Source organism: Equus przewalskii, chromosome X (genome assembly GCF_037783145.1).
Source record: "Equus przewalskii isolate Varuska chromosome X, EquPr2, whole genome shotgun sequence".
In the NCBI taxonomy this organism is placed as follows: Eukaryota; Metazoa; Chordata; class Mammalia; order Perissodactyla; family Equidae; genus Equus; species Equus przewalskii.
In genome coordinates this window covers 120,476,987-120,497,937 of record NC_091863.1, presented here as the reverse complement: position 1 = coordinate 120,497,937, position 20,951 = coordinate 120,476,987, and the positions used below count along the sequence as shown (strand labels likewise).

Below are 20,951 nucleotides of genomic sequence, written 5' to 3'. Positions count from 1 at the left end.
GGATAAATACTTCATACGGGAGACGGTAGATACGTGGGACACGTAGCGCTGTCATTCGGAGTCAGGCTCACCTGGCAGGGGCCCAGCTCCACCCCCTGGCGGCAAGTCCTTCTTGGCGAGCCGCTCCCACCGGCCCGGGACTGCGGGCACGTCTGTGGAGTGCTGGGCGTGAAGAGCCGGGATAAGACAAACGACCAGTGCACAGTTGCTATCACTTTGAAAATAGAAAGTTCCACCTGGCAGCCTGGGCTTTGCAGGTGACAGGCATAGGGAAGCAGGGCTTGCTACAGTCCGCTCAAAGCCCCCAGGGTATTTCCAGGCTAGGGCCTGTGGCAGAGGTGGGATCCAAAGGGTCAGTGAATCAGGAAGGGGCTATCCCTCCTGCCCCCGAGCTGGGTGGTCATGGGGTCACAACGGACACTAAGTGCTTTTGTGCTTTTTCCAGGTGATGACCCCTATGGCAGCAACGACGACCCTGCATCTGGTGGGTTTGAGTCCCAAGGTTTCTGTTGGAAACCACGAGGAGACATAGTGCTGGCCTCCCCAACCTTCCCGAGTGTTGGCAGTAGAGAACCACGAGGCCGACAGCGGAGGGCTGCAGTCATTTACAGGAATTAAACGTGAAAACCTGGATCCCCAGCGAGGTGGCCCCATGTGAAGCTCGCTGGCCTGAGACCCTCAGTTAAAGAGGGACTGCACCATTTCCATATCCTCCCTTCAAGCTTCTCAAAGTGAAATCCTTATGGAAAAGGAGAAGCACTTGGCTCATCTGAGAGGGCACCGTGTCATTTGAACACCTTAGATCCAAGTAGCACAGCCCTCTCGCACGCACTGGGGGGTTGGGGGCATTTGACGAAGCTGGGTGCCCGAACCGGTCCTCATGGTGCTGCTGGTCTGCCTCCCCCTCTCCTCATCTCTCGCACCCTCTCTTTTGCTCAGGAATGTCAGCAGAAACAGGCACCATCGCCGGAGTGGCCAGCGCGCTGGCCATGGCCCTGATCGGCGCCGTCTCCAGCTACATCTCCTACCAGCAGAAGAAGTTCTGCTTCAGCATCCAGCGTAAGTGCATGCGCACTCAGCCGCTGTGGCTGTGGCTGTGGCTGTGTCCGGAGCGGTTTCGTCCCCCCACTCCTGCACAGGACAAATGGGCAAGGGGCAGAAATGCGTGCCCACTTCCCGGGGCGAGGGGGACTGTGCCTATAAAACCAACAAGTGTGGTCGTCTTGTTCTCTCTCAGCAGCGCCCCACAGGGATCCCTGACACGGGGCGGGGGGGGGGGTGCCCTGAGCCAGGATGCCATTTGTATTCAATTTACCCACAACTTACAGACTCCCAGCTATAGCCTAAAACGAAAGCAACCTATCTTTACAAATCCAGCGTGTAAGGGGGAAGGCACAAACCACACTGGATTCTTCCTCGACGTTCCTACTCCTTTAAAGCAGTTCATGATTCCATCTCTTGTATACTTTTCTGGCTCATGGGGGTTAGAGCAGAGGCACCCAGGCAGTGACCTCTTGGGATCTGACGGGGGCGTTGCCAGATGATAAGAGCGCTGGCTTGCCCAACAGTGCTGCCTGCCGGGTCTTTGAGATCCTTGGAGCCTGCTGCCCTTGGATCCAGCAGTACTCCAGGGGCACTGTTCACATCTCGGTGTGTAACCTGCACAACTGTATGTGGTCGCCCAGCTTGAGATCGTATCGTCCTACCATGGATCCAGAAGCTTGGCTCTAGAGTGGTATGAAGAGGGAAGAGTCAGAAGGAATACAGAATGGAGGCTGGACTGTCCTTAGAGCATTTCCTTGTGTCGGCTCAAAAGCAAAGAAACTGAGTGGCTTAAAACAACAGAAATTGATCCTCTCCCAGTTCTGGGGCCCGCAGTCTAAGATCAGGAGGTCCGCAGGGTTGAGGGTCTTTCCTTGCCTCCTCCAGCTTCCAATGACCCCAGGTGTCCCTTGGCTTGTGGCTACATCACTCCAGTCTCTGCCTGTGTCCTCACTCTGTGTCTGTGTCTCTCCTCTTCTGTTTCTTATAAGGACCCTTGTCGTTGGATTTGGGACCCACCCTAAATCCAGGATGATCTCATCTTGAGAGCCTTAATTCGATCACATCTGCAAAGACCTTTTTCCCAAATAAGGTCACATCCACAGGTTCCAGGGATGAGGACATGGACACATCTTTTAGGGGCCACCATTTACACCTGTACAGCTCATTACCCTAACAGTGAGATGCTGTCAGATCTGTGGCTGCTGCACAGCTGGCCGAGATGGCCCCTGTGCCAAGGGGCAGCTTTGAAAGAGAAACTATCAAAGCCGGGCCCCTAGTTACAGCAAGAACGCCCACCTGACACCGCCTGTGCCTTGGGGTCGCCGCCCGAGAGCTGCCATAGCCCCACGGGGCAGGCGCGCCAGGCCGCTCAGTGTGTAGACGAGGAAGCCGAGGCTCGGAGCGTTGCTGGGGCACTGACTCCAGGCGGGGAGCCGTGGCCCAGAAGGGGTGCTGGTCCATAGGGGGGGATTTCCAGACCCCGAGGTAGCCATCAGGTTGTATCTGTGCCTCCCTGGGGCTGCTGAGGCGAAATGAGAATACGATATTTTCACACTTGTTTCCTAAAACAAACAGGTGTGAGGTTTTGCAAATTGGATTAGCAGGCAAAGCCAAATAGAGTGTGAGGACATGAAGGCCGAGGTAGATGGAGATGAACAATTTATAGGATATTTGGGAGAGAAGAAACCAAAAAGAGGGCTGTCGATGACAGCCAACAGTGCTCTGGCAACAGGGCTGGAGGACATGCACGGGATCTCTCTCTTTCTGCGGGGCAGCTTCGAGGTGAGGGCCTGGCTCGGCCGGGCAGCGGGGAGTGGGCCTGCTGGCGGGGGAGGTCCCAGCCAGGGCGGCGAGTGTGCTTGTGGGGCTGATGGTGGCTCCCAGAAAGTTCCCGGGCTCCCCCCATGCCCAGCTCAGTCTGAGGGCGGGCTCCCCTCCCTACACCTACAGATTTCACACCACCCCCGCCGGCCCTGGGTACAGGGCCCCTCCACCCGGGGCCTTGGCCCCAGGGCCCCCTCAGACTGGGGAATCTTCCTCTGTCCCTCAATCCCTCTCTCTCCTGTGACCGTCACCCTCCCTGCCCCCCCGCCTCATTCTTTCCCCTCAGTCTGTCAAGGATGTCATTGTCATTTTTAAAGCCACACTGTCCTGAGTCCTTTACCTGGACACACTCGTATAAGCACTGTTGTCACCCCACGTTGACGCAGAAGGAACCGAGTGTGGAGAGTCCCCCGAATTTGAAAAAGGCCTCGGTTGCTTCTGTACCCAGCCCCTGTGCTACCAACCTTCTCTCTGGAATTTGTAAGCTGTCTCCACTCCTGTCCCGGTGGCCTCCCGTCACAAATTCCACCAGTGCTCCAGGAGCCTCCCATCCCCCACCTCACACCAGTGGGCTCCCTGATCTTGGGGCCACACATCTCCCCAACCGCCGCCGAGGCCTCTGCCTGTCCAGGGCCAGGTCGCCATGTCCTCCATCTGGATGATTCCATCAACCTCCTGCCCACCCAGTCTCCCCCGTACTTCTCCCTGCTCTGAGCAGCTAGAGGGACATATTTAAAATGCACAGGGGTGGGGGCTGGCCTGGTGGCACAGCGGGTAAGTGCACATGTTCCGCTTCGGCAGCCTGGGGCTCGTCGGTTCGGATCCCGGGTGCGGACGTGGCACCGCTTGGCACACCATGCTGCGGTGGGCGTCCCACACATAAAGCAGAGGAAGATGGGCATGGATATTAGCTCAGGGCCAGTGTTCCTCAGCAAAAAGAGGAGGATTGGCAGCAGATGTTAGCTCAGGGCTAATCTTCCTCAAAAAAATAAAATAAAACAAAATAAAATACACAGGGGCAGCTCAGCCTGCACCTCCCATGCTGCCCCTTCTCTCCGGGTCCCAGCCCAGCCCCTGAGCTTGGGGTTCCAAGCCCTTCATGGTTTGGCTTCAGCCACATCCCTTCCCCTCCCCACCTGCAGCCCAGTCCCGCCCGGGTCCCCAGAAGCCTTTGTCCGCAGCCATACTCACTTCCCTGAGTGTGCCCTGTTCTCTCTAGCGTCCTCTCACCTAGCTGCTCTCATCCTTCGGGCCACGGCGCCCCGCCAGCCTGTGGGGGGACTGGATGCCTGTCCGGCTGCCGCAGAGCCCCCACCCCCGCCCAGACCTGGCGTGGAGCCATGGGGTGGGATTGGGCTTCTTGGTTTCGTGTCTGCGATGTGGCCCCCCAGCACCTTCCAGACTGCAGTTCCGAGGGGCACTGTGTTTGCTTCATCCGCTGCTGTGTCCCTGGCACCTCGGCCGGACCGGAATCAGGAGGAGCCCCGTGGATGTCTGTGGGGGCCTCCTATCCCTGCGCCTTCCGCCCAGAGTGGCCTCGGCCACCGCTGTGTGGAGGGCAGGTGAGGCAGAGCAGAAACCGCTCTCCAGTCTCCACCGTGGTCCTCAGGGGTTTCTGGCCTCTGCTGCCACCATAGGGGCCCAGGCTTTGAGGACCCTCTGCTTCCCCTGTGTCCGCCCTTTGTGCCAAGGCCAGTGTGGCTCGTGGAGTGCCCCGGGGGGTCGTTGCAAGGGGCTGAGTTCTTGCTCCAGGCTCCTAAGCTTTGTGTCTTGCCTTCAGATGCAGCAGAAGGTCAAGGTAACTACCGGCTTTGACTTCACTGGTTTTCCTCCTCTGCTTTGGCCTCAACCCTTCATTGCCCGCCCCTCCCTCCCCACCTGCTGCTCCATCCGTCGTGCCACTCTCCGCCCCTCCCCGCCCCGCCCCTTCCCCAACCCTCACCCACTTGGCTGCAACCACAACCATCTTCAGCTTTTTCTGATACGTGTGCGAGGATGCCACCTGCAAGACCCTCTGTCCCCAGGCTGTGTGCGGTAGGGGTGGGGCCCTGTCTGGGACTCAGATGCCTACTGGCGGTCATCCCCAAGGAGCAACCAGAGGGCTGCCCACGGGCAGGAGACAGTCCAACACATGCCAGGTTGGCAGCTGGGTGGTGGCCGGCAGGCTCAGGGTGCCTCTCCCGGCCCCTGCCTGTCAGCTGGGAACAGCTTCCACCGACTCCACCACCTGCCCTGCCCCACATGGGGGCTGGCTACACCCGCCAGTGAGCAACACCCGCATTTCTCCTGGGCCCATCTGGTGTCCACCTTGAGCCCGGTGAGCACCAGGGCCCGCAGTGTGCTTCTCCAGGCGAGGAGCCGCAGTGCAGCCTGGGGTGGCGGAGTGACTTACACTGGTGCCTGCTCGGTCGGTCAGAACCGTGGCCCAATTTTCCCACAGGTCCTGGGCTCTGGGCTCTGATAAGCTTTGCAGTCCCCGTCTTATCCAGGGATAGAGTGGGGTTGCTAAGGGGTGGGGTCACTCCAGGTCTTGAGTGACAGCCCTTGCGTTGAGCCTGGTGCCAGTCCGTGGCCTGAGTGCTGGCATGCGGAGGATGGTTTGTAGAGTCCCCAGGTCCCTCCTGGAAATAGGTGGTGAGAAAGCCCAAATAACTAACTAGACCAGAGCAGCTGTCGCTGGGTCCTGAGCCCTCCACACTTGGGCGGGGACAGCACTTGGTCCCGCTGCCTGGAGGAGCCCGTTGGCCTTTCCACGCGGGTGTTGCTGGGAAGGCCGCACACTGGCAGGAGGCTGTGCTGGCATCTCCGCCATGAGCCCCATCCTGCCATCTGTCCCTCCCTACCCCACATCCATCTGTCACCCACATGGTGCTTGGCTCCGCCTCTGCCTCCCTGGCCCCTGGGCTGGCCCGTGGGTGGTGCTGAGCCTTGCCATCAGGCATCCCCTCTGCTGGGCAGAGCTGCTGTCTGGCCCACAGTCTCACACATGGTGGCACGTGCCCTATGGGGATGGGGTGTCAGGTGCCTTTGCCACACGTCCTCATTTCTGAGGACAATGATGAGAACTCCTGGGCAGGGCAGCACATGCCCAGCCAGCCAGTCTTCACCCAAATAAGGACATTGAGGCGGCCCCGAGGGCAGGGCTGGAGCTCGTCCCAGGAGCTGTGCCTTTTCGCTGTGACGGAGGACTCGGTCAGGAGTTCTTCATCATGACTGGGGACCCCTGGGTTCTGTGTCAGTCCCTAACTCTGCCCTTTGCCCTTTGCAGAGGGTCTCAATGCAGACTATGTGAAGGGGGAGAACCTGGAAGCAGTTGTGTGTGAGGAGCCCCAAGGTAAGGACTTCTTGGTCACTGTCCCTTGCTGAAGGTCCCCTGGGACTGGGCCCCGCCCTGCGCAGAGCGGTGCTGGGGAAGCAGAGGAGCGCAGAGGTGTGTGTTTCTAGTTTCCAGCTGGAGCGGGGAGCTGCAGGGGCCCAGGGGTCCCTGCACTTGGCCTCGACCAGCCAGACGCCAGCTTCATGACACCGGGGCCCCAGGGGCTGTCTGGGGCCGTGTCGAGCCTTCTGTGCACGGCCGTGGCTCAGCCTCTGTTCTTGCCCCACCTGGGCCCAGCCCCCGGCCCTGCTGCTCCCTGTCAGGGACACTGGACCGGATCGGCGGAACGCTGACAGGGCCGCGGGGAATCTCTGAACCTCCACCCGTGACCTTTGGATTTTGAAAATTGCCAAAGGCAAGAGGGAATTTGGTTAAAACACAGCCTCCAGTGTTGGGGTCCATGCCCCTCCCTGCCTCTGCCCTCCATGGTCATCAAGCACTTTCTGGGTACACGACTCATTGGCAGGTCAGGCTGCTGGCCTGGAGGGGCCACCCTCCCAAGGCAGACAGAGCCTGTGGCCCCAGAACACTGGAGGGGGCGGGCCCGGCCGGGGTGGGGCAGACAGGCAGACGGTCCCTGGGCTGTGCCTGGAGCTGAAGGCCTTGGCAGTGGGGCCGCCCGTGGGTGTGTGATGGGGACAAGGTGCTCCAGGCCGTTGCTTAGGCCAAGTATCTGGCAGTGCTGCCCCGAGTGAGTTAGAGAACCCCGCATTACAGCATGGGAAAGCGACCCTGTGGTGGCATTCACTGCAGTAATGGTTAAGCCTCTTAGCTGCCACTGTGTGAGGTCTGCTACGGGCCAGGGAGTGTGGTGAGCGCTTTGTTTAAAACAATCCCCCAGCAACCCCGCCAGGAGCATCCCCCTGTTGCAGAGGAGGAAATGGAGGCCCAGCTGCTTCCAGGATCTGTCCGCTTCCACCGCCTCTCCAGGGCCCAGGCCTGCCCTGAGTGGGGACAGTGGGTGCCAGAGTGGAGGTTGTCCGGGAGGGGCTGAGCTGCCCCAGCCCCTGGACAGGACAGGCGGGCCCCGAGGCGCTTGGGCTCCGCACCTTGCGTGCGGCTGGAACGGCAGCTTTCTCACGGCCGCTTCTCTCCCTAGTGAAGTACTCCGCGCTGCAAACGCAGTCCGCAGAGCCACCGCCGCAGCCGCCCCGGCTCTGAGGCCCCGCCCCGCTCGTGACCCAGCTCCTGCCTTCATTTGGACCCACAGCTGCTGCGCTGCCGCTTCCACCTCGCTGGCTTCTCGTTCTGTCTTCCGGATGAGCTCGGGGCGTGTGTGAGTCTGGTTCCTGTGCCCGCCCCCCGCAGGCGCTCTGAAGACACAGCCGCTGGGTCACCGACTCCCCAAAGCCAGCCTGCCCCCAGGCCTTAGTGAACTGGGGAGGGGGACCGAGCTGAGGGAGGCCAAGAGGACAGTTGTGCTCAGGGGGCAAGAGCTTGGACTCGGGGCTGTGGGATCCGCTGCACATGGCACTGACACGCTGTGGCGGGTTCTTGCTAATAGGCAGCCCCTGGCTGTGACCTCAAAGGACTGTCAGTGGGGGCCCAGCTAGCACCCAGTTCTCCTGGAGCCCCTGCAAGGAGCAAACCAGTGAGCGCCAGGTAACCACACACACACACACCACCCGGGTGGGGGGGGTTGTTTCTGTCCTTCTTTGCAGTCCCAGCTTTTGCGCTGCGGGGAGTGAGGCTTGTCATTATGTAAGTGCAGGCGCACGTGCCTGAGAGGTTAGCCTGCTGCTGGACTAGCAGGGAGCGGGGCTGGCGGGCCTCGTTGCTACCTGATGGCACAGGGGACCAGGCGCCTTCTCCGGGCTGACGACGGGGTTGCCTTTTAGGAATCACTTACACATTGCAAAGGGATTGTATCCTGGGCAGGGAGGTGCTCACCCTCCCCGTTTTCGGTTCTTATTTTGGTAGCAAAAGCTACAGACGTCAAGAATGAGCATCGAAGCCTGAAGCATGCTGCTTGTTTGCTTAAAAATGTATTTCAGGGGAGGGGGAGGGACGTTTGCTTGGTTTCATGAAATACAACTGACTCGGTCAGTCTGCACTGATCCTGCCTATCCTGTCCTGTCCTGTCCTGATGAAGGGCACTTGGGGGCCGTGCTCACTCGGGTGAAGGCCAGAGCCCAGGGACTGGCCGTCGCCTGGCCTGACACTGTCTGGTTTGGGCTGGAGCAGAGCTGGCTTCCTGGAATGTTCCCTTTGGCCCACACGTGGTCCTGCCCCTAGGAGCTCCGCTGTCAGAGGCTGAGCTAGAGCCTAGAGCCACCGTCAACGGGTAATCAGTTTCCAGCATAGAAACGCACTTCTGGAAGGATCATGTAAGTCAGCAGGGACGTAGGTTCCCATTTACAGAACTTCACGTGCCTCTGCGCTGCATGGATGGCACCACGTTCCAGCTGTGCGTTAGCTCCTTCACGTCCGCAGAGCTGGGATGAGGCAACCCTGACTTCTTAAGGAAATGAGTGAAATCTGAACAGACCCCACAGGTCGTGTAATGCATGCCTCGTGTTCGTTTTCAAATGCTCGTTGTGGGCCGGTGATCCATCGTAGAGCCTCTCTCAAGGCTGCCCTCGAGATCCATCCGCACTGCGTGCCCGTGGGCCCTGAAGTGCCCCTTCTCCCGCTCAGTGGTTCGTCCAGGACAGGACTGTGCGCCTGCCGGGGCAGCGGAGCACTGGGGAAGGGAATGAATGAGCAGGAGAGGCGCCGCATGCAAGGTTCGCTGCTCCCAGCGCTGCCCCACCCTCGTTGTGGGCCAGGTGGTTGTCAGCTTTGCCAGGCTTGTCCCTCCAGAGGATGGCAAGGGCTGAGAGCTGCACCCCCTGGCCGGTGCTGGGCTGGAGGCAGCTGGGGAAACTTTTTGCACCCATGGCCTGTTGCCACCTAGGTCTCGTGACCTCAGGGTTCAGGGAGGGCCAGTGTCCTAAGTATGGAGAGTTGGGCAGGGACCAGGGCAGTGCTCAGCAGCTCGTCGTGTTAGGGGGGTGGCTCGCCAAGGTGCCCAAGGCATTTTAAAGGAAGAAACAGGAGGCAGCACTTGTGTGTGCTAAAATACTTCTCTCCCTGCCACTGGGAAGGTTGGCCATTTACAGAGAAATCAGAGTCATGGTGGTGACTAGGATGCAGAGTGATGTGGCCCATGTGTCCCTTGGCATGGCCAGGTGTGGTGCGGGCCCTAGAGCTGTCGGGCTTCTGCCCCGGGAGGCTGGGCCCCTGCCCCTCAGCTCTGCAGTGAGGCCCGTGTGGTGGTGGAGCCCAAGGACCCTGCCGCCGTGCAGGCAAGTCGGCTGCCTGGCGCCCTGCCTGTGGGTCTGGGGGGACCTGGTTTGCGTGTCCTCCTGCCTGTGGTCGGAGGGGCCTGGTTTGCTGGTCCTTGGCCAGCCTGGCAGCCAGGCCTGCTCCCAGGGACTGGCCACCCCAGGTGGGGCACTCAGCCCCCGGGGGAGTTCTTGGAGGAGGCTGGGGGGGGGGGGGAGGGGACTGACACCTGCAGAAGCCTGGGGGCTCTGGTAACTGTGGGTCTCTCTGAGCGTTGTGTTTGGCCAGCTGGGCCTGTCCCACGGGGTGTGATGCCAGTGACCTAGAAGGGCCCATTGACACTCTCCTGTGTCTATCAGCTTCACTGGGGGGCAGGGGGGCGGGTGTCTACAAGATCCACTCAGCAGAGGCAGGGAGGAGGCGTGGGGCAGGGCACCCTCCTGGTGTGGGACCCACAGAGCAGTGCCAAGCCCGCTGCCTTGGCCACTTCAGTTGGGGGTCAGTGCCAGCCCTCTGAGGAAGGAGAAATGGAGACCCACCTCAGAGTCCCTGGACTTTTGACGCGCTTCTGTGTAAGTGTGAATTGTGAACTGTCGTGTGTGTATTAAACAAAATGGAACCTGACTGGTCATTGCATTCTGCGGTGTGAAGGCACTTCCTTTGTCAAGTAATGGTTTTTTCTTAAAGTAACTTACGATGTGGAGCCGACCTCACTCCCCTCCCCCTGCCAAAGGTCCTTCTCACAAGGTTAGAGTTCTTGCACTTACCCTCTTGATGAAGGGCTTAGAGTCGGGGCTTCCAGGGCATGGCTCTTATCCGGGTACAAGGAGCTAAGGCCTGGAGATGCAGTGACAGGACCAGGGAGGGGCAGAGGTGGTCTCCAAACTCGTGACCAACTCCCCCGCCCCCCCCCCCCCCCCCCGCCGCTGTTCTCCCTTCTTCCGAGAAAGCCGGTGCCTGGGAGAGACTCATTATGTGCGGGTGTTTCAGCCAGAGACAGCCGAGCAGGGATGGGGGCCTCTGCCCCCGGCACTCACTGCGGCCGTGTACACGGGGGCTGTTTGGGGTAAAACGTGCCCTTGCCATCACCTCATGGTTTGGCTTGCAAACTGAAAAGGCAGCTGGACGTTTCAGCATGAGCAAGATGCCGTGGCCCCTGGGTGAGTTTTTACATTGACGTGGGTACATTTTGGTGCCGTACGAGCCTTCTAGCAAAATAGCAAGTCCTCAAACCCCAACCCACCACGGGACTCTCTGTGCAGACATGCTGCACGGTCAGCTCGGGTCTGGCGCAGTGGCCCTGTCAGCCTTGCTGGGTGGTGTCACTGCTGGGGACTACAGTGACAGTGACTGCTGCATGGAGAGGGAAGGGACCCCAGGTCCTTAGAAGAGTGGCTCATGGGGGCATGTGGGTCCCTGTGGCCTCTACAGCCCCAGCAAGGCCAGTGCTCCTCCTCAGACTTGGGGCGGGGGGGGGGGCCTCTCAGAAGTCCACCCCAGGTGACATTGCACCCGACTCTCACTCTCAAGTGTCCCCAGTGCGTCCTCATCATTTACTCAAGGTTAAGGTCAAGGGGCATTTTAGATTTTAAAATCAGAGTACTTACCCATTTCAGCCACTCAAGACTTGACCATTTGCACTTATGATTTAGTAAACAAATGAAGTCACATAAAGGCACTTTATATATATTAACTGGACTTGGCACAGAAGGTACAGAATGTTCACTGTTACTAACTTTCCCAAGGGAAAATTCTACTGAAATACTTTTAAAAAAAGGCAACAAAAAATGAGACCACAGAGCAAACATATTATCATTTTAATTACAGATGGAATACAGTGCATCAGATGAGGCAAATACAATACTGTGCCAGGTTTAAAAATCGGAACCATAAACATTTTACATACTATACTTAAATAAAACCGAAAAAAAGAATTGCTTAGGTAACAAAACTATACTTCAAGTTGTTTTAGAAAGAGTTTTGTGCTAGGAACACACAAAGGAAAATGATCCGTTGTGCTGCTTTCAAATTGAATGGGTGTCCCTAGGGGTCCTCCTGGGGCCCAGCGCGGGGCAGGGCCAGGCCGGGCGCCAGCTCGCCGCCCCCAGCGCCAGGCTAGTTGCCCCCAGCAAGAACAAGCCACTTTGCTTCTCTGGTTTTGTTAGAAGCATCATTCAGGCCACACCAAGTTTAATCAGCCTAGTGTAGCTGGGGGATTAAATGATATTTCTGGAAGAAATGTCCCCATTTTAAAAAGTTAGTATATCAATAATCCAGTTTATCCATTCATAAATAAGGTGTCAGATATGTTGGGAGCATAAATCAAAAGCTAACATCAATTAAACTGCGATTTAGAAACATCCCCTAAACGATAAACATGGAGAATTGATTTTAGGTTATCAAATTACCTTGAATAAACATTTCTGATACCTTATGGATATCAGGTTTTCTGTAAGAATCAGAAGGTTCCAAGTTGAAAAATCATCTATTCTCTAAGTGTTTGACTGTATAAAACCTTTAAGAATACATTTTCAAAAATAATGTCAGGATGTAGGACTTTGCGGGCATCCCGTGATTCGACGCCCCCAGTGTCGAGGTGCGGCTGTTGTCGGGTCTGACCCGGGAGCTCCTGAGGCCCCTGATGCTGAAGGCGGGCTGCACTCCTGCAGCCACGGTCCCAGTGACTGCCTGGCACGCATGACAGGTGGAGGGGGAGGGTGTGGCCTGCTGGCGGTGGGGGCGCAAACGTGCCCCCAGTCGACCTGTCACAGGCCACACAGAGGAGCTCAGAGCTACAGCACTGGTGGACGGACCCGGGGATCGCCCCTTAATTCCTGCCCGGGCTGCTGGAGGCTGGGGGTCCATGAGTGAGGGAGGCAAAACCCAGAGGAGAGGCCCGACTGGCTTGAGGTCGGCCCTGAGACAGGAGACCGAGGGACGTGCGGGCTGGGCTTTTGGCAACGGAAGCCACGGCACTGTGGGTGCTTGAAAATATGGACATGCAGTCGCAGGAATAAACCGGGCTGAGGGATCTCGATCAAACGGGAAACAGTATTTCCGACCGGCAGAGAGCAGGTGGGGGCAGACTCGCCCTGATGCAGACGCCGGCCGCAGGAGAGAAGGGGCCGTGAGGTCGGCCCGTGCCGGCACAGAGCTGCCTGAGTCCTCAGTTTCCCCTCAGCAGGGCGGGGGGAGGAGGAGTGTGCCTCGGCCATGGCATCTGGAGGGAACCGTGCTATTGCCATCTGTGGCCCGGGTGCCCTCAGGAGGCAAGTCCCAGAGTCGGGCGAGGACAGAACACACTGCCATCTCAATGCCCACATCAAACGTGGTTCACGCGTGCACGGAACAGTGAGCATGGACCTGGTTCGCCAGGCCGTTCTCATGCCGTCCCGTCAGGCAGATCCCTCCTCGGGTGACGAGTCTAGACGCACGGAAGGACGTAGGAAAATAAAGGCCTGTTTCTCTCTGTAAAAATACCTGTATGTACACGACAGTAATGGAACGGGGCGCCCCTGCGTGAGGAGAACTGTAGGCTCGAGGGCGCTGTGCTGTCTTCTCCCCGCAGATGGCGAATTGTGAGCTTAAGTTGTAGCAAAGCGCTGGCGGAACCACGTGTCTGGCAGCGTGGGCTCTAGTGAATGGCGTGGTCAGGAGGGCTGCCCTGGGGAAGTGGTCGGGGACCTCCTCAACCCAAGCACCGCACCCGGGCCCTCTAGTTTCTCCCGAGCTGCCCGGACGATAGGAAGTCAGCTCTCAGGGTCCATGTGACAGATGGCCACCCTGAGAAACCCCCAACAGGAGGGAAATGGGGGCTCACAAAAAGCACTTGACGACAGTAGGAGCTGTCACCAAGCCACACAAATGGGCACTGGTTGGAAGTACCATCCAGACACAGAGGGCACAGGGCGTAATCCTAAAAGACAAGACACAAGCTACAGCCAGGAGGGGTGGCAGGTCCCTTGCTGAGCCACTGGTGAGGGCAGCGGAGCAGCAGGCTGTCCTGGACGCTGGACTTGCCGGAACGGCCGCCTCCGGCCCGTCAGACCGAGGTGTGGACGGGGGTGACCGAGTGGGACGGCGAGGAGCCCCGCTCGGACGAGGACGAGGCACGCGTGGCCACCTCCCGCTGCAGGTCCTCCACCCTCTTCTGCAGCTCCGCGCGGACGGCCAGCAGCTCCTTGAGGGTCTGGTGGATGGGCATCTGTGGGTACACACAGCCGTCAGCGGCCACCAAGCCCCCCGCGCCGACAGCCCGATGCTGCTCGCCTCCCCATTAGGGCCCAACCAGTATGCCGCGGGCGTCCAGAGGCTCCCCGGTCATGGCCCAATCTGTCCCCAAGTGTGCACGGGTGCCCTCCCCACAAGCTGCGGGCTCCAGCTGACACGGTGGGAAGGGCTTCGTCACTGCTCTCCTTCCGGGCTTGGCCAAGGTCCCAGAGGAGACAAGCAGGTTCAGGTGAAACCGCCCCCCACACAAGTGTCTACGTGTCGCCCCCACGCCTCCCCCTTACCGCAGCACTCTTGCAGTTTTATAAATAGCTCTGCTGACTAATTCTGTGAAATCAGCACTTTCTGCAACTTGAAGTTGTTTTCATCAGTCAGAACAGGAGCCAGCAGAAGCCCCTGGAGAGGGCAGTGCCCCAGGAGGGGGAGCCCCTGGGGGCCCGGTGCCTTACCCCCCACCCAGGGAAGAAGGTGGGCCTTCCTCTCGAAGCTTCCACTCAGCAGCACCAGGGCCACAGCAAGGCCTCAGCCCACTGACCTCTCTCTCTCAAGCCCGTTGCTGGGGGGTGGGCCAGGAAGAAATGAGCAGGACTTTGCTGGGGCACGTGGTACCCAGTCTGACTACCTGGGTCACAGCACCCACCCCCACAGCACCTGCTGGGGCCCAGAGACCCGAGACCTGGCTTTCCTTTCCCCTCATAGCGTACTTGCTCGGGCTGGGGGGAGGCAGGCAAGGGAAGGGGTGACCAGCTGGTGAGCAAAGGAGGCACAGGGTGGGGTCTGGGGAGCTCCCCCTGCCACTCCTTGTCCCCCATGCAGTGAGGACATCAGGACACAGCCACAGGCCTGGGTCCAAAGCCGCAGCCAGGCCATGTGATGCTCACTCCCCACCGTCCTGTGGCTGCTTCCTGCTGCCCTGAGGGTAACGGTCTGATCTTCGCCTCGAGGCCTGGTGAGGTCTGACCCCAGCCTGCCTCTCCTGCTCACGTCTCACCAGGTCCTGCCTCTGCTACCTTCCTGCAGTGCAGAATCTTCCAGGTTTTGGAAGATGCCACACCTGTGCTGTCCCTTCTGCCTGGGGTACTCTCCCCCCACCCTTTTCACCCACACACTCGCTTCATCCCACCGCGACCAGCACAAAGAGCCCTTGCTCTGGGTGGGGGGCCTTCTGGACTCCATTTGTTTTGTCATCCACCTCCCCAAAGACTAAGCTGTTCCATCGGGGGTGCCAATGGGAATCAGCCCAACTGGAGGGAAGGAGGGGAAGACAGAGATGAGAGAGAGACAGAGATGAGAGCGATGGCCCTGGCGAGAGAGGAGAGGAGAGTGGGGAGGGTGACAGAGAAACAGAGGGCAGCCAGGGGCCTCCAGCATGGCAGGGGGCTCAGGAACTAGCACTGGAGAAGCGAAGAACACACTCCTGATTTGGGCAGGCCACAGGAAGAAGGGAGGGGACAGCAACATGGGAGACTGATGGCAAAGGCCCCCCAAAACAAGGAGTTACCCTTATCTGCTGCTGAGCCTAGAGGGCACTGTGAGGTGGGCGACAGCTCCCGTCTTGGCCTCAGGACCTATTTGGTGTTTTCTGGTTTGCACGACCATTTGATTCCGGTCAGACAACAGAATGCTTTGCAGTCAAGCTGCTGTTAGGAAGCCCCACACCCGCGGCAGAAAAGCACAGCCACACACACCCAGGGCCCGAGGCTCTCTTCTTACATCTCCATGTGGCCTATCGTGTTTTTTCTCATGTGTCATCTTCATTTACAATAAGTCAAAGGCATGCTGCTTCAAGAAAATGCTCCTCTAAGGGCCAGGCACCCAGTGGGTGTTAGCGTGTGAGACACAAGCCCACAGGGTCTCAAAGGAAACAAGATGGCTGCCAGGCCCTCCACCTAGCCATCCTTTGATGGATGCCCAGGAGCCCCCCTCCAGGCAGCTAGCCCAGCCCCCTCCCTTCTCTGAGAATAGAGGCCCAACAGGCTTGTGCCCTCTGCCTTTCCTCCCCTTTCCCCCCTTCTCTCTGCCTGGCCTGGCTTCCTGTCCCCTGGCGCTGGACACCCACCGCAGACTTCTTGCTGATCCCTCTGCCGCAGTCTTCACTGCCCCTTCCACATTCCTGTACCCCTAGTGCTGCTGGAGTGAGCTTTCCAGAACATATACCAGGCCTTGCCCTGCAAACCCTGTGGTGGCTCCCACAGCCCCTAGAATAAAGTCCAAACTCCCAGAGATGCTTCCCAAGGCCCTCTGCGGCCTGGGCCCACCTACTTCTCTGGCCTCTGACATCACCAAGACCCAACCTGCTCCCCTACAGTCTCTGTGTGCCCGGCCCCTAGGGCGTGGCCAACACGTGCTTGTGGCGTTTGGAATAAAGAGCTGTGACCCAAGGACCGCCTCTAGTTCTCCCTTCTGTGCAGCACAGGGCAGGGAGAATGCAGAACACTGGGCCACCCACCTAACCCCCTCCGAGCACCGTGCCAGCGCTTTGTAGGGACTCATTTCACACTTGTGCCCCTGCGAAGTCTCAGTGAGGCCCGGGACCTTGCCTCTCATCAGGCGTCAAGTCACCACCAGAGACAGGTGTCACTGCCAGAGACAGGGCTTGGCCCTAGCCTGGGGACAGCCTTTCCTTTGGTGACCACACGTGCCAGTAGCAAGAGCTTGGCGAGGACAGCTCCTCTGGCCCTTCCCTCTGCATCACAGGATCGGCGTGAGTGCTAAACGCAGTCCCACATGCACAGCACCCAGAGGCCCTCAACTTGCAGCGGCCATGGTCACAGTTACCCTTATCGGCATGGCCATCACAAAGAAGCTGACTCTGCTTACACGTGTAAGAATCTGAGCGCATTCGAGGAGAGACGCATCCTGTGGTTTGCAGGTTTTAAGAAAGATCTGGGCCCTGCCCTCGCCAGATTGACAGTCAAGCACAGGGCCAGGCCTCTAGCGCCGGCAGAGGGAGCTAGCGCGGCGCTAGGCAGAGCTCAGCCGCAGAGGACACGCCCCTGCCCAGCAGCGCTGCTTCCCATCAGGCCTCTCCTGCAGTAACCCAGAAGCCCAGGGCAGCCAAAGGCACTTCAGTTCAAGCAGTAGTTCTGCGGGGCTTCCCGCTACCGTTCAAGAAATCCCACTGACCGCCTGTCCCTTGAGTCACCCAGAGTACTGTGTGGAAACTCTCCGCACTGATTTAAATAAAGGAGAGAATTTCCAGCCCATCTTCCTTGTTGCTATAACAGACGAATCGGAACCGCCCAGGAAAGAAGAATTCAGCGCAGTGCCCGAGGAGGACAGAAATACACAGCAGTTAGGAGGAAGCTGCTGGAAGGCGCGTGCTGGCTTTGGTTCCTGAGTACAGTTGTCTCTAGTGACTGGAAAGAAATGCTCAAGAGGCCCCCGGGCTTCACATTCGAAAACAAAGCAGGGAGGTGGGAAAGGAGCGTGGCCCTGGAATGGGGGCTCCTGTGAAATGGGAGCGGTCTGCGCCGCACTCAGACTCCCTTGGCCGAAAGCCACGACAGAGGCTGCTGACAGGGCTGGCGACCTCTTTGGCTCGCTGATGTTTCTGGGCACACGGGCCATTTCAGAGACAGTGCTCCCTCAAACACAACTCTCATTATGGGGACAGTTCAATCTAGTAACGAGCACTTGCTGTGTCAGGGGCCTGCTTTTGCAGAGTGCAAGGTCTAAGGTGAGAGAGAGGCAAATAAATAAATTGTCCCTGCAGCCTGGGGAACGTAATCTGGGAGCTCAGCTGAGGGCACAGTGGGGGCCAGGGGCGTGGAGGGCGTGGGGAGCTGGAGCCATCAGGTGGCCACGGGCAGTGATGCCTGAGCTGTGACTTCGGTGGGGAGAGCCAGGCCTCTCTGGCAGCAGGCTGGAGCACAGACCGGAGAGAGACCGAGGCAGGGAGACTAGACAGGCTGGTCCAAGAGCCCGGAGGTCAGGGGTGTGGACGGGAGGCTTGAAGGGGAGGCAGGGGGAGACAAGAAAGGATTAGCAAGGGCACACTTGAGTTGTTGCAGGCTGAGTGGCAAGAACTGCAGGAGGCAGAGGGCATCAGGGAAGGCTTGAGGGCCTGGAGAGAGCAGATGTGTAAGAGGAGTCAGCCTGGACCAGGAGGGCGCCGCTTCCCTCATTCACTGAGTCATTCACTGGCCACATTTCTGGAGTTGCCCATTAAGCACCAAACACCACACTCGGTGCAGAGGACACACGACTAGGCCAGGTGTGGCCCGTGCAGTTTCGGGCTCATGGTCTATAGGGCGGCGGGCAGGGAAACATGAGGTGGTATCGTGCCTGGGGGAGACCCCTCCTTCCCAAAGTGTGCTGGTCTGGGTGGTAACCTATGGTCCCCCCAACACTGGGTGAGCAGGGAAGCGCACGCGCAAGGGAGGAAGGAAAGCACGAGGGGAGGAGGGGCAGCGGGCACTGGAAGGAGAGAGGATCCAGTTCCTGCCGATCAGAGCCCCCTAGTGGGGAGGGGCCACAAACGCGAGTCTCTGGTCCCAGGCAGACTCTGGCAAGGGCTGGAGGAGGCGATCAGACAAATACTAATTGAAGACCCAAAAGGCAGGTTAGTTCAGACTAGGGGACCTAGGAGCCGGGAGTGCAGGACAGGCTCTTCAGGAAGGGGCGGGCATGGCGCAGGGCGCCCGAGCACAGGGACTGCTGTCCTCTTCCCTGCCTTGTCTGTGGAGGGGACAGGAACTGACCACACTCCCTTTGCTGTCAACTCCCTTCACCTGGAAGCTTCTCAGCACAAGGACAGCCACTTTTAGTGGGGGCAAGAGGGACGTGCAGGCCAGCCCTGTGCCCCTCAGGCTGTTGTGTGACCAAGTTGGGCCACATGACTCGGGAATGGACATTTCTAGATCTGCTGGGCCTCCGCTGCCTCCCTGCAGTGGGGCTCAGGCCCCGAGGAGGCTGCGGGAGCCCTGGAGAGCCAGCAGGCTCCCCGCTTTCCCCTGCAGAGGAGGCGGCGCACGAGGCGTGGCTCACTCGGAAGAGGGAAGGGAGAGGGTTTGGGGGCCACGCTTGTGAGGAGGCTTCCTGGAGGCCATGGCCGCTTGACAGCTGACTCCACGGCGCTCTGCAGGTGCCACAGAGCTAACGCTGGAGGCTCTTCAATATGGGCACCAGCACAGAACAGCTGATCCTAGTTACCAAGGGCTCACCGGCCACAAACCAAACTGGACCCCTGTATTTAAAACACTGACGACTGACCACAACATGGGACTGACTGTATACTGTTTGTTTTCATGGGGAAAAGAGCCGAGACTGCGCCTCTCCAGCTTTAGATGCTCTTCAGTAAAGAAACGTTTTACGACTCTGAGAAGTTAGCATTTCCGCTCCTCAGAACCCACGCTAAACCCAGAACCCATTTGGTACTGGAAATGCACTCTGGCCGTCTCAGCACTATAGGCCCTCATGTCAGTGCACTTGGCCCAGTGTGGAAGTGCTCACCACCCTTGCTGCCCCATGCTGTCGTAACAGAGGAGCCAGCTAGCAGCCCCTTGGCAACACATTAGAAATTTGCATGGTACATGATAACAGAAGCTGGGCCCTCAGAGACTAAATGGAGGGGTTTCCGGTCAGGGAAGGTTTCCTAAAGAAAGTTCTCAGAGCACCAGCTATTGGCCCGGTGAGAGGCAGAGCACAGGGCAAGTGTTTCCGGAGTCAGTGGTTTGAGGAGCCAACTGTGGGACATGGAATCCATCAGCCCGGGAGAAGGAGAGAGGAAGGCAGAGACGCAGGCGCAGGGGACCGTGAGGCCTGGTTCTGCGGCCTGCTTGGAGAGAAGGCCAAGTACTGGGCTGAGCAGGCCCTGATCATGGCGTTCTGGAAAACAGCCCTGGGGGTGGCATGGCCAACTCAGAGGGTCTAGAAGAGGAAAGAGCTTTTGTAGCTGAAGCTGTGTGAAACAAATGGAATGAATCAGGAAACAGAGTCAGGGAAAGAGGAGGCAAGTGATGAGCAGCTGGGGCTCTGGTGTGGGAGAGCAAAGGAGCTGGGCAGGAGATGATAAGCGGGGCCTTGGGCAGCAGCCTGCACCTGTCAGGCGGAGCCTGGAGCTCCGTCTACTACGAGGGACTTTTCCAGCGGGGAGAGAAGGTTAGTGACGTGACTGCACCTCTGAAGTTCAAGAGCCAGGGAACTGAAAAGGGAAATGAACAGTTCAGTCTTCCCCGTGGTTAGTGGGGCTTGGGGAGTGTTAGGGGCTGAATTTTGTCTCCCCAAAATTCATATGTTGGAGTCCTACCCCCCAGGACCTCAGAATGTGACTGTATTTGGAGACAGGATCTGTACAGAGGTGATCAAGCTAAAATGAGATCATAGGGTGTGCCCTAATCCAGTACAAATGGTATCCCTATAAAAAAAGGAAAATTTGGACACAGAGACACGCATAAAGGGAAGATGATATGAAGAGACGTAGGGAGAAGGCCACCGACAAGCCGAGGAGAGGCCTGGCGCAGACCCTTCCCTCACAGCCCTCAGAAGGAAGCAACCCTGCCCACACCTTGATCTCAGACTCCCCGCCTCGAGCTGGGGGACAACAAATGTCTGTGTCTAAGTCTCCCAGTCTGTGGTACTCTGTTTGGGAGCATAGCAAACTAAGACTGAGCTGAAAATGCCTGGAGAGACTGTACGATGCTGGGCGAGAGGGAAGGACTGAGAAGGAGGAGGGCTGGGGACAGGGAGACGTGTGCACCCGTGGTCAACAGAAGCAGTGATGTGAAACTGGGCCGTGCAAACGTGCTCCTTGGTGGACTGCCATGAACTAAGAATATGAAACTTAAAAACCCTCAGCAGAAGCTATCTGTCCACAGAGGGGAGGGCTGCCTCCATCGGTCTGCTCTGTGACTTAGGACGTACCTTCTTTCTGCTGTGCTACCAGTCTACAAGCTGTAACCGCGAGGCATTTCCCAAACGCCCTTCCCTGCCCCCGAGTGCAGTGCCCTGCAGAATCAGTACTGCCCACCGCGCACCTCTGAGTCAAGTCACCGGAAAGACTGAGAGTCAGATGTGGTAACCAGTATTACTGCATCGATGTTCTCTCAAGCAGTATAAGAGGGAGGTGCTAAGAGTTTTAACTCTAACCCAGCAAACAGCATCTGGGCTGGTGTGTGGAAGAGCCCTGCTGGACAGGGACGAAAAGGATGGACCCCTGCAAGGCGAGGGCGCAGGACCTTCAGGAGACATCAATACCTAGCATACGCAC

The 20,951-nt window shown here is 58.5% G+C and overlaps 2 protein-coding genes across 13 annotated transcripts in view; one reads left to right on the top strand and one right to left on the bottom strand.

The window, feature by feature from the left end:
* CD99L2 (CD99 molecule like 2) overlaps positions 1–10,147 on the top strand; it is a 114,497-nt gene extending 104,350 nt beyond the window's left edge. The window contains exons 6-10 of one of the 3 annotated variants that reach the window (XM_070604877.1): positions 446–484; positions 940–1,059; positions 4,649–4,666; positions 6,137–6,202; positions 7,344–10,147. In XM_070604877.1, coding sequence (XP_070460978.1) covers positions 446–484; positions 940–1,059; positions 4,649–4,666; positions 6,137–6,202; positions 7,344–7,405 — 305 coding nt within the window. In that variant the 3' untranslated portion in view covers positions 7,406–10,147. Of the gene's footprint in view, positions 1–445; positions 485–939; positions 1,060–4,505; positions 4,667–6,136; positions 6,203–7,343 lie in introns of all 3 variants that reach the window. The other 2 variants (XM_070604876.1, XM_070604878.1) reach the window with 2 other exon arrangements.
* Positions 10,148–11,311: 1,164 nt separating this feature from the next.
* Positions 11,312–20,951, bottom strand: part of MTMR1 (myotubularin related protein 1) — a 68,362-nt gene continuing 58,722 nt past the window's right edge. For all 10 annotated transcript variants that reach the window (XM_070604869.1, XM_070604857.1, XM_070604858.1 and 7 more), the window contains one exon: positions 11,312–13,715. In XM_070604869.1, coding sequence (XP_070460970.1) covers positions 13,554–13,715 — 162 coding nt within the window. In that variant the 3' untranslated portion in view covers positions 11,312–13,553. The remainder of the gene's footprint in view (positions 13,716–20,951) is intronic.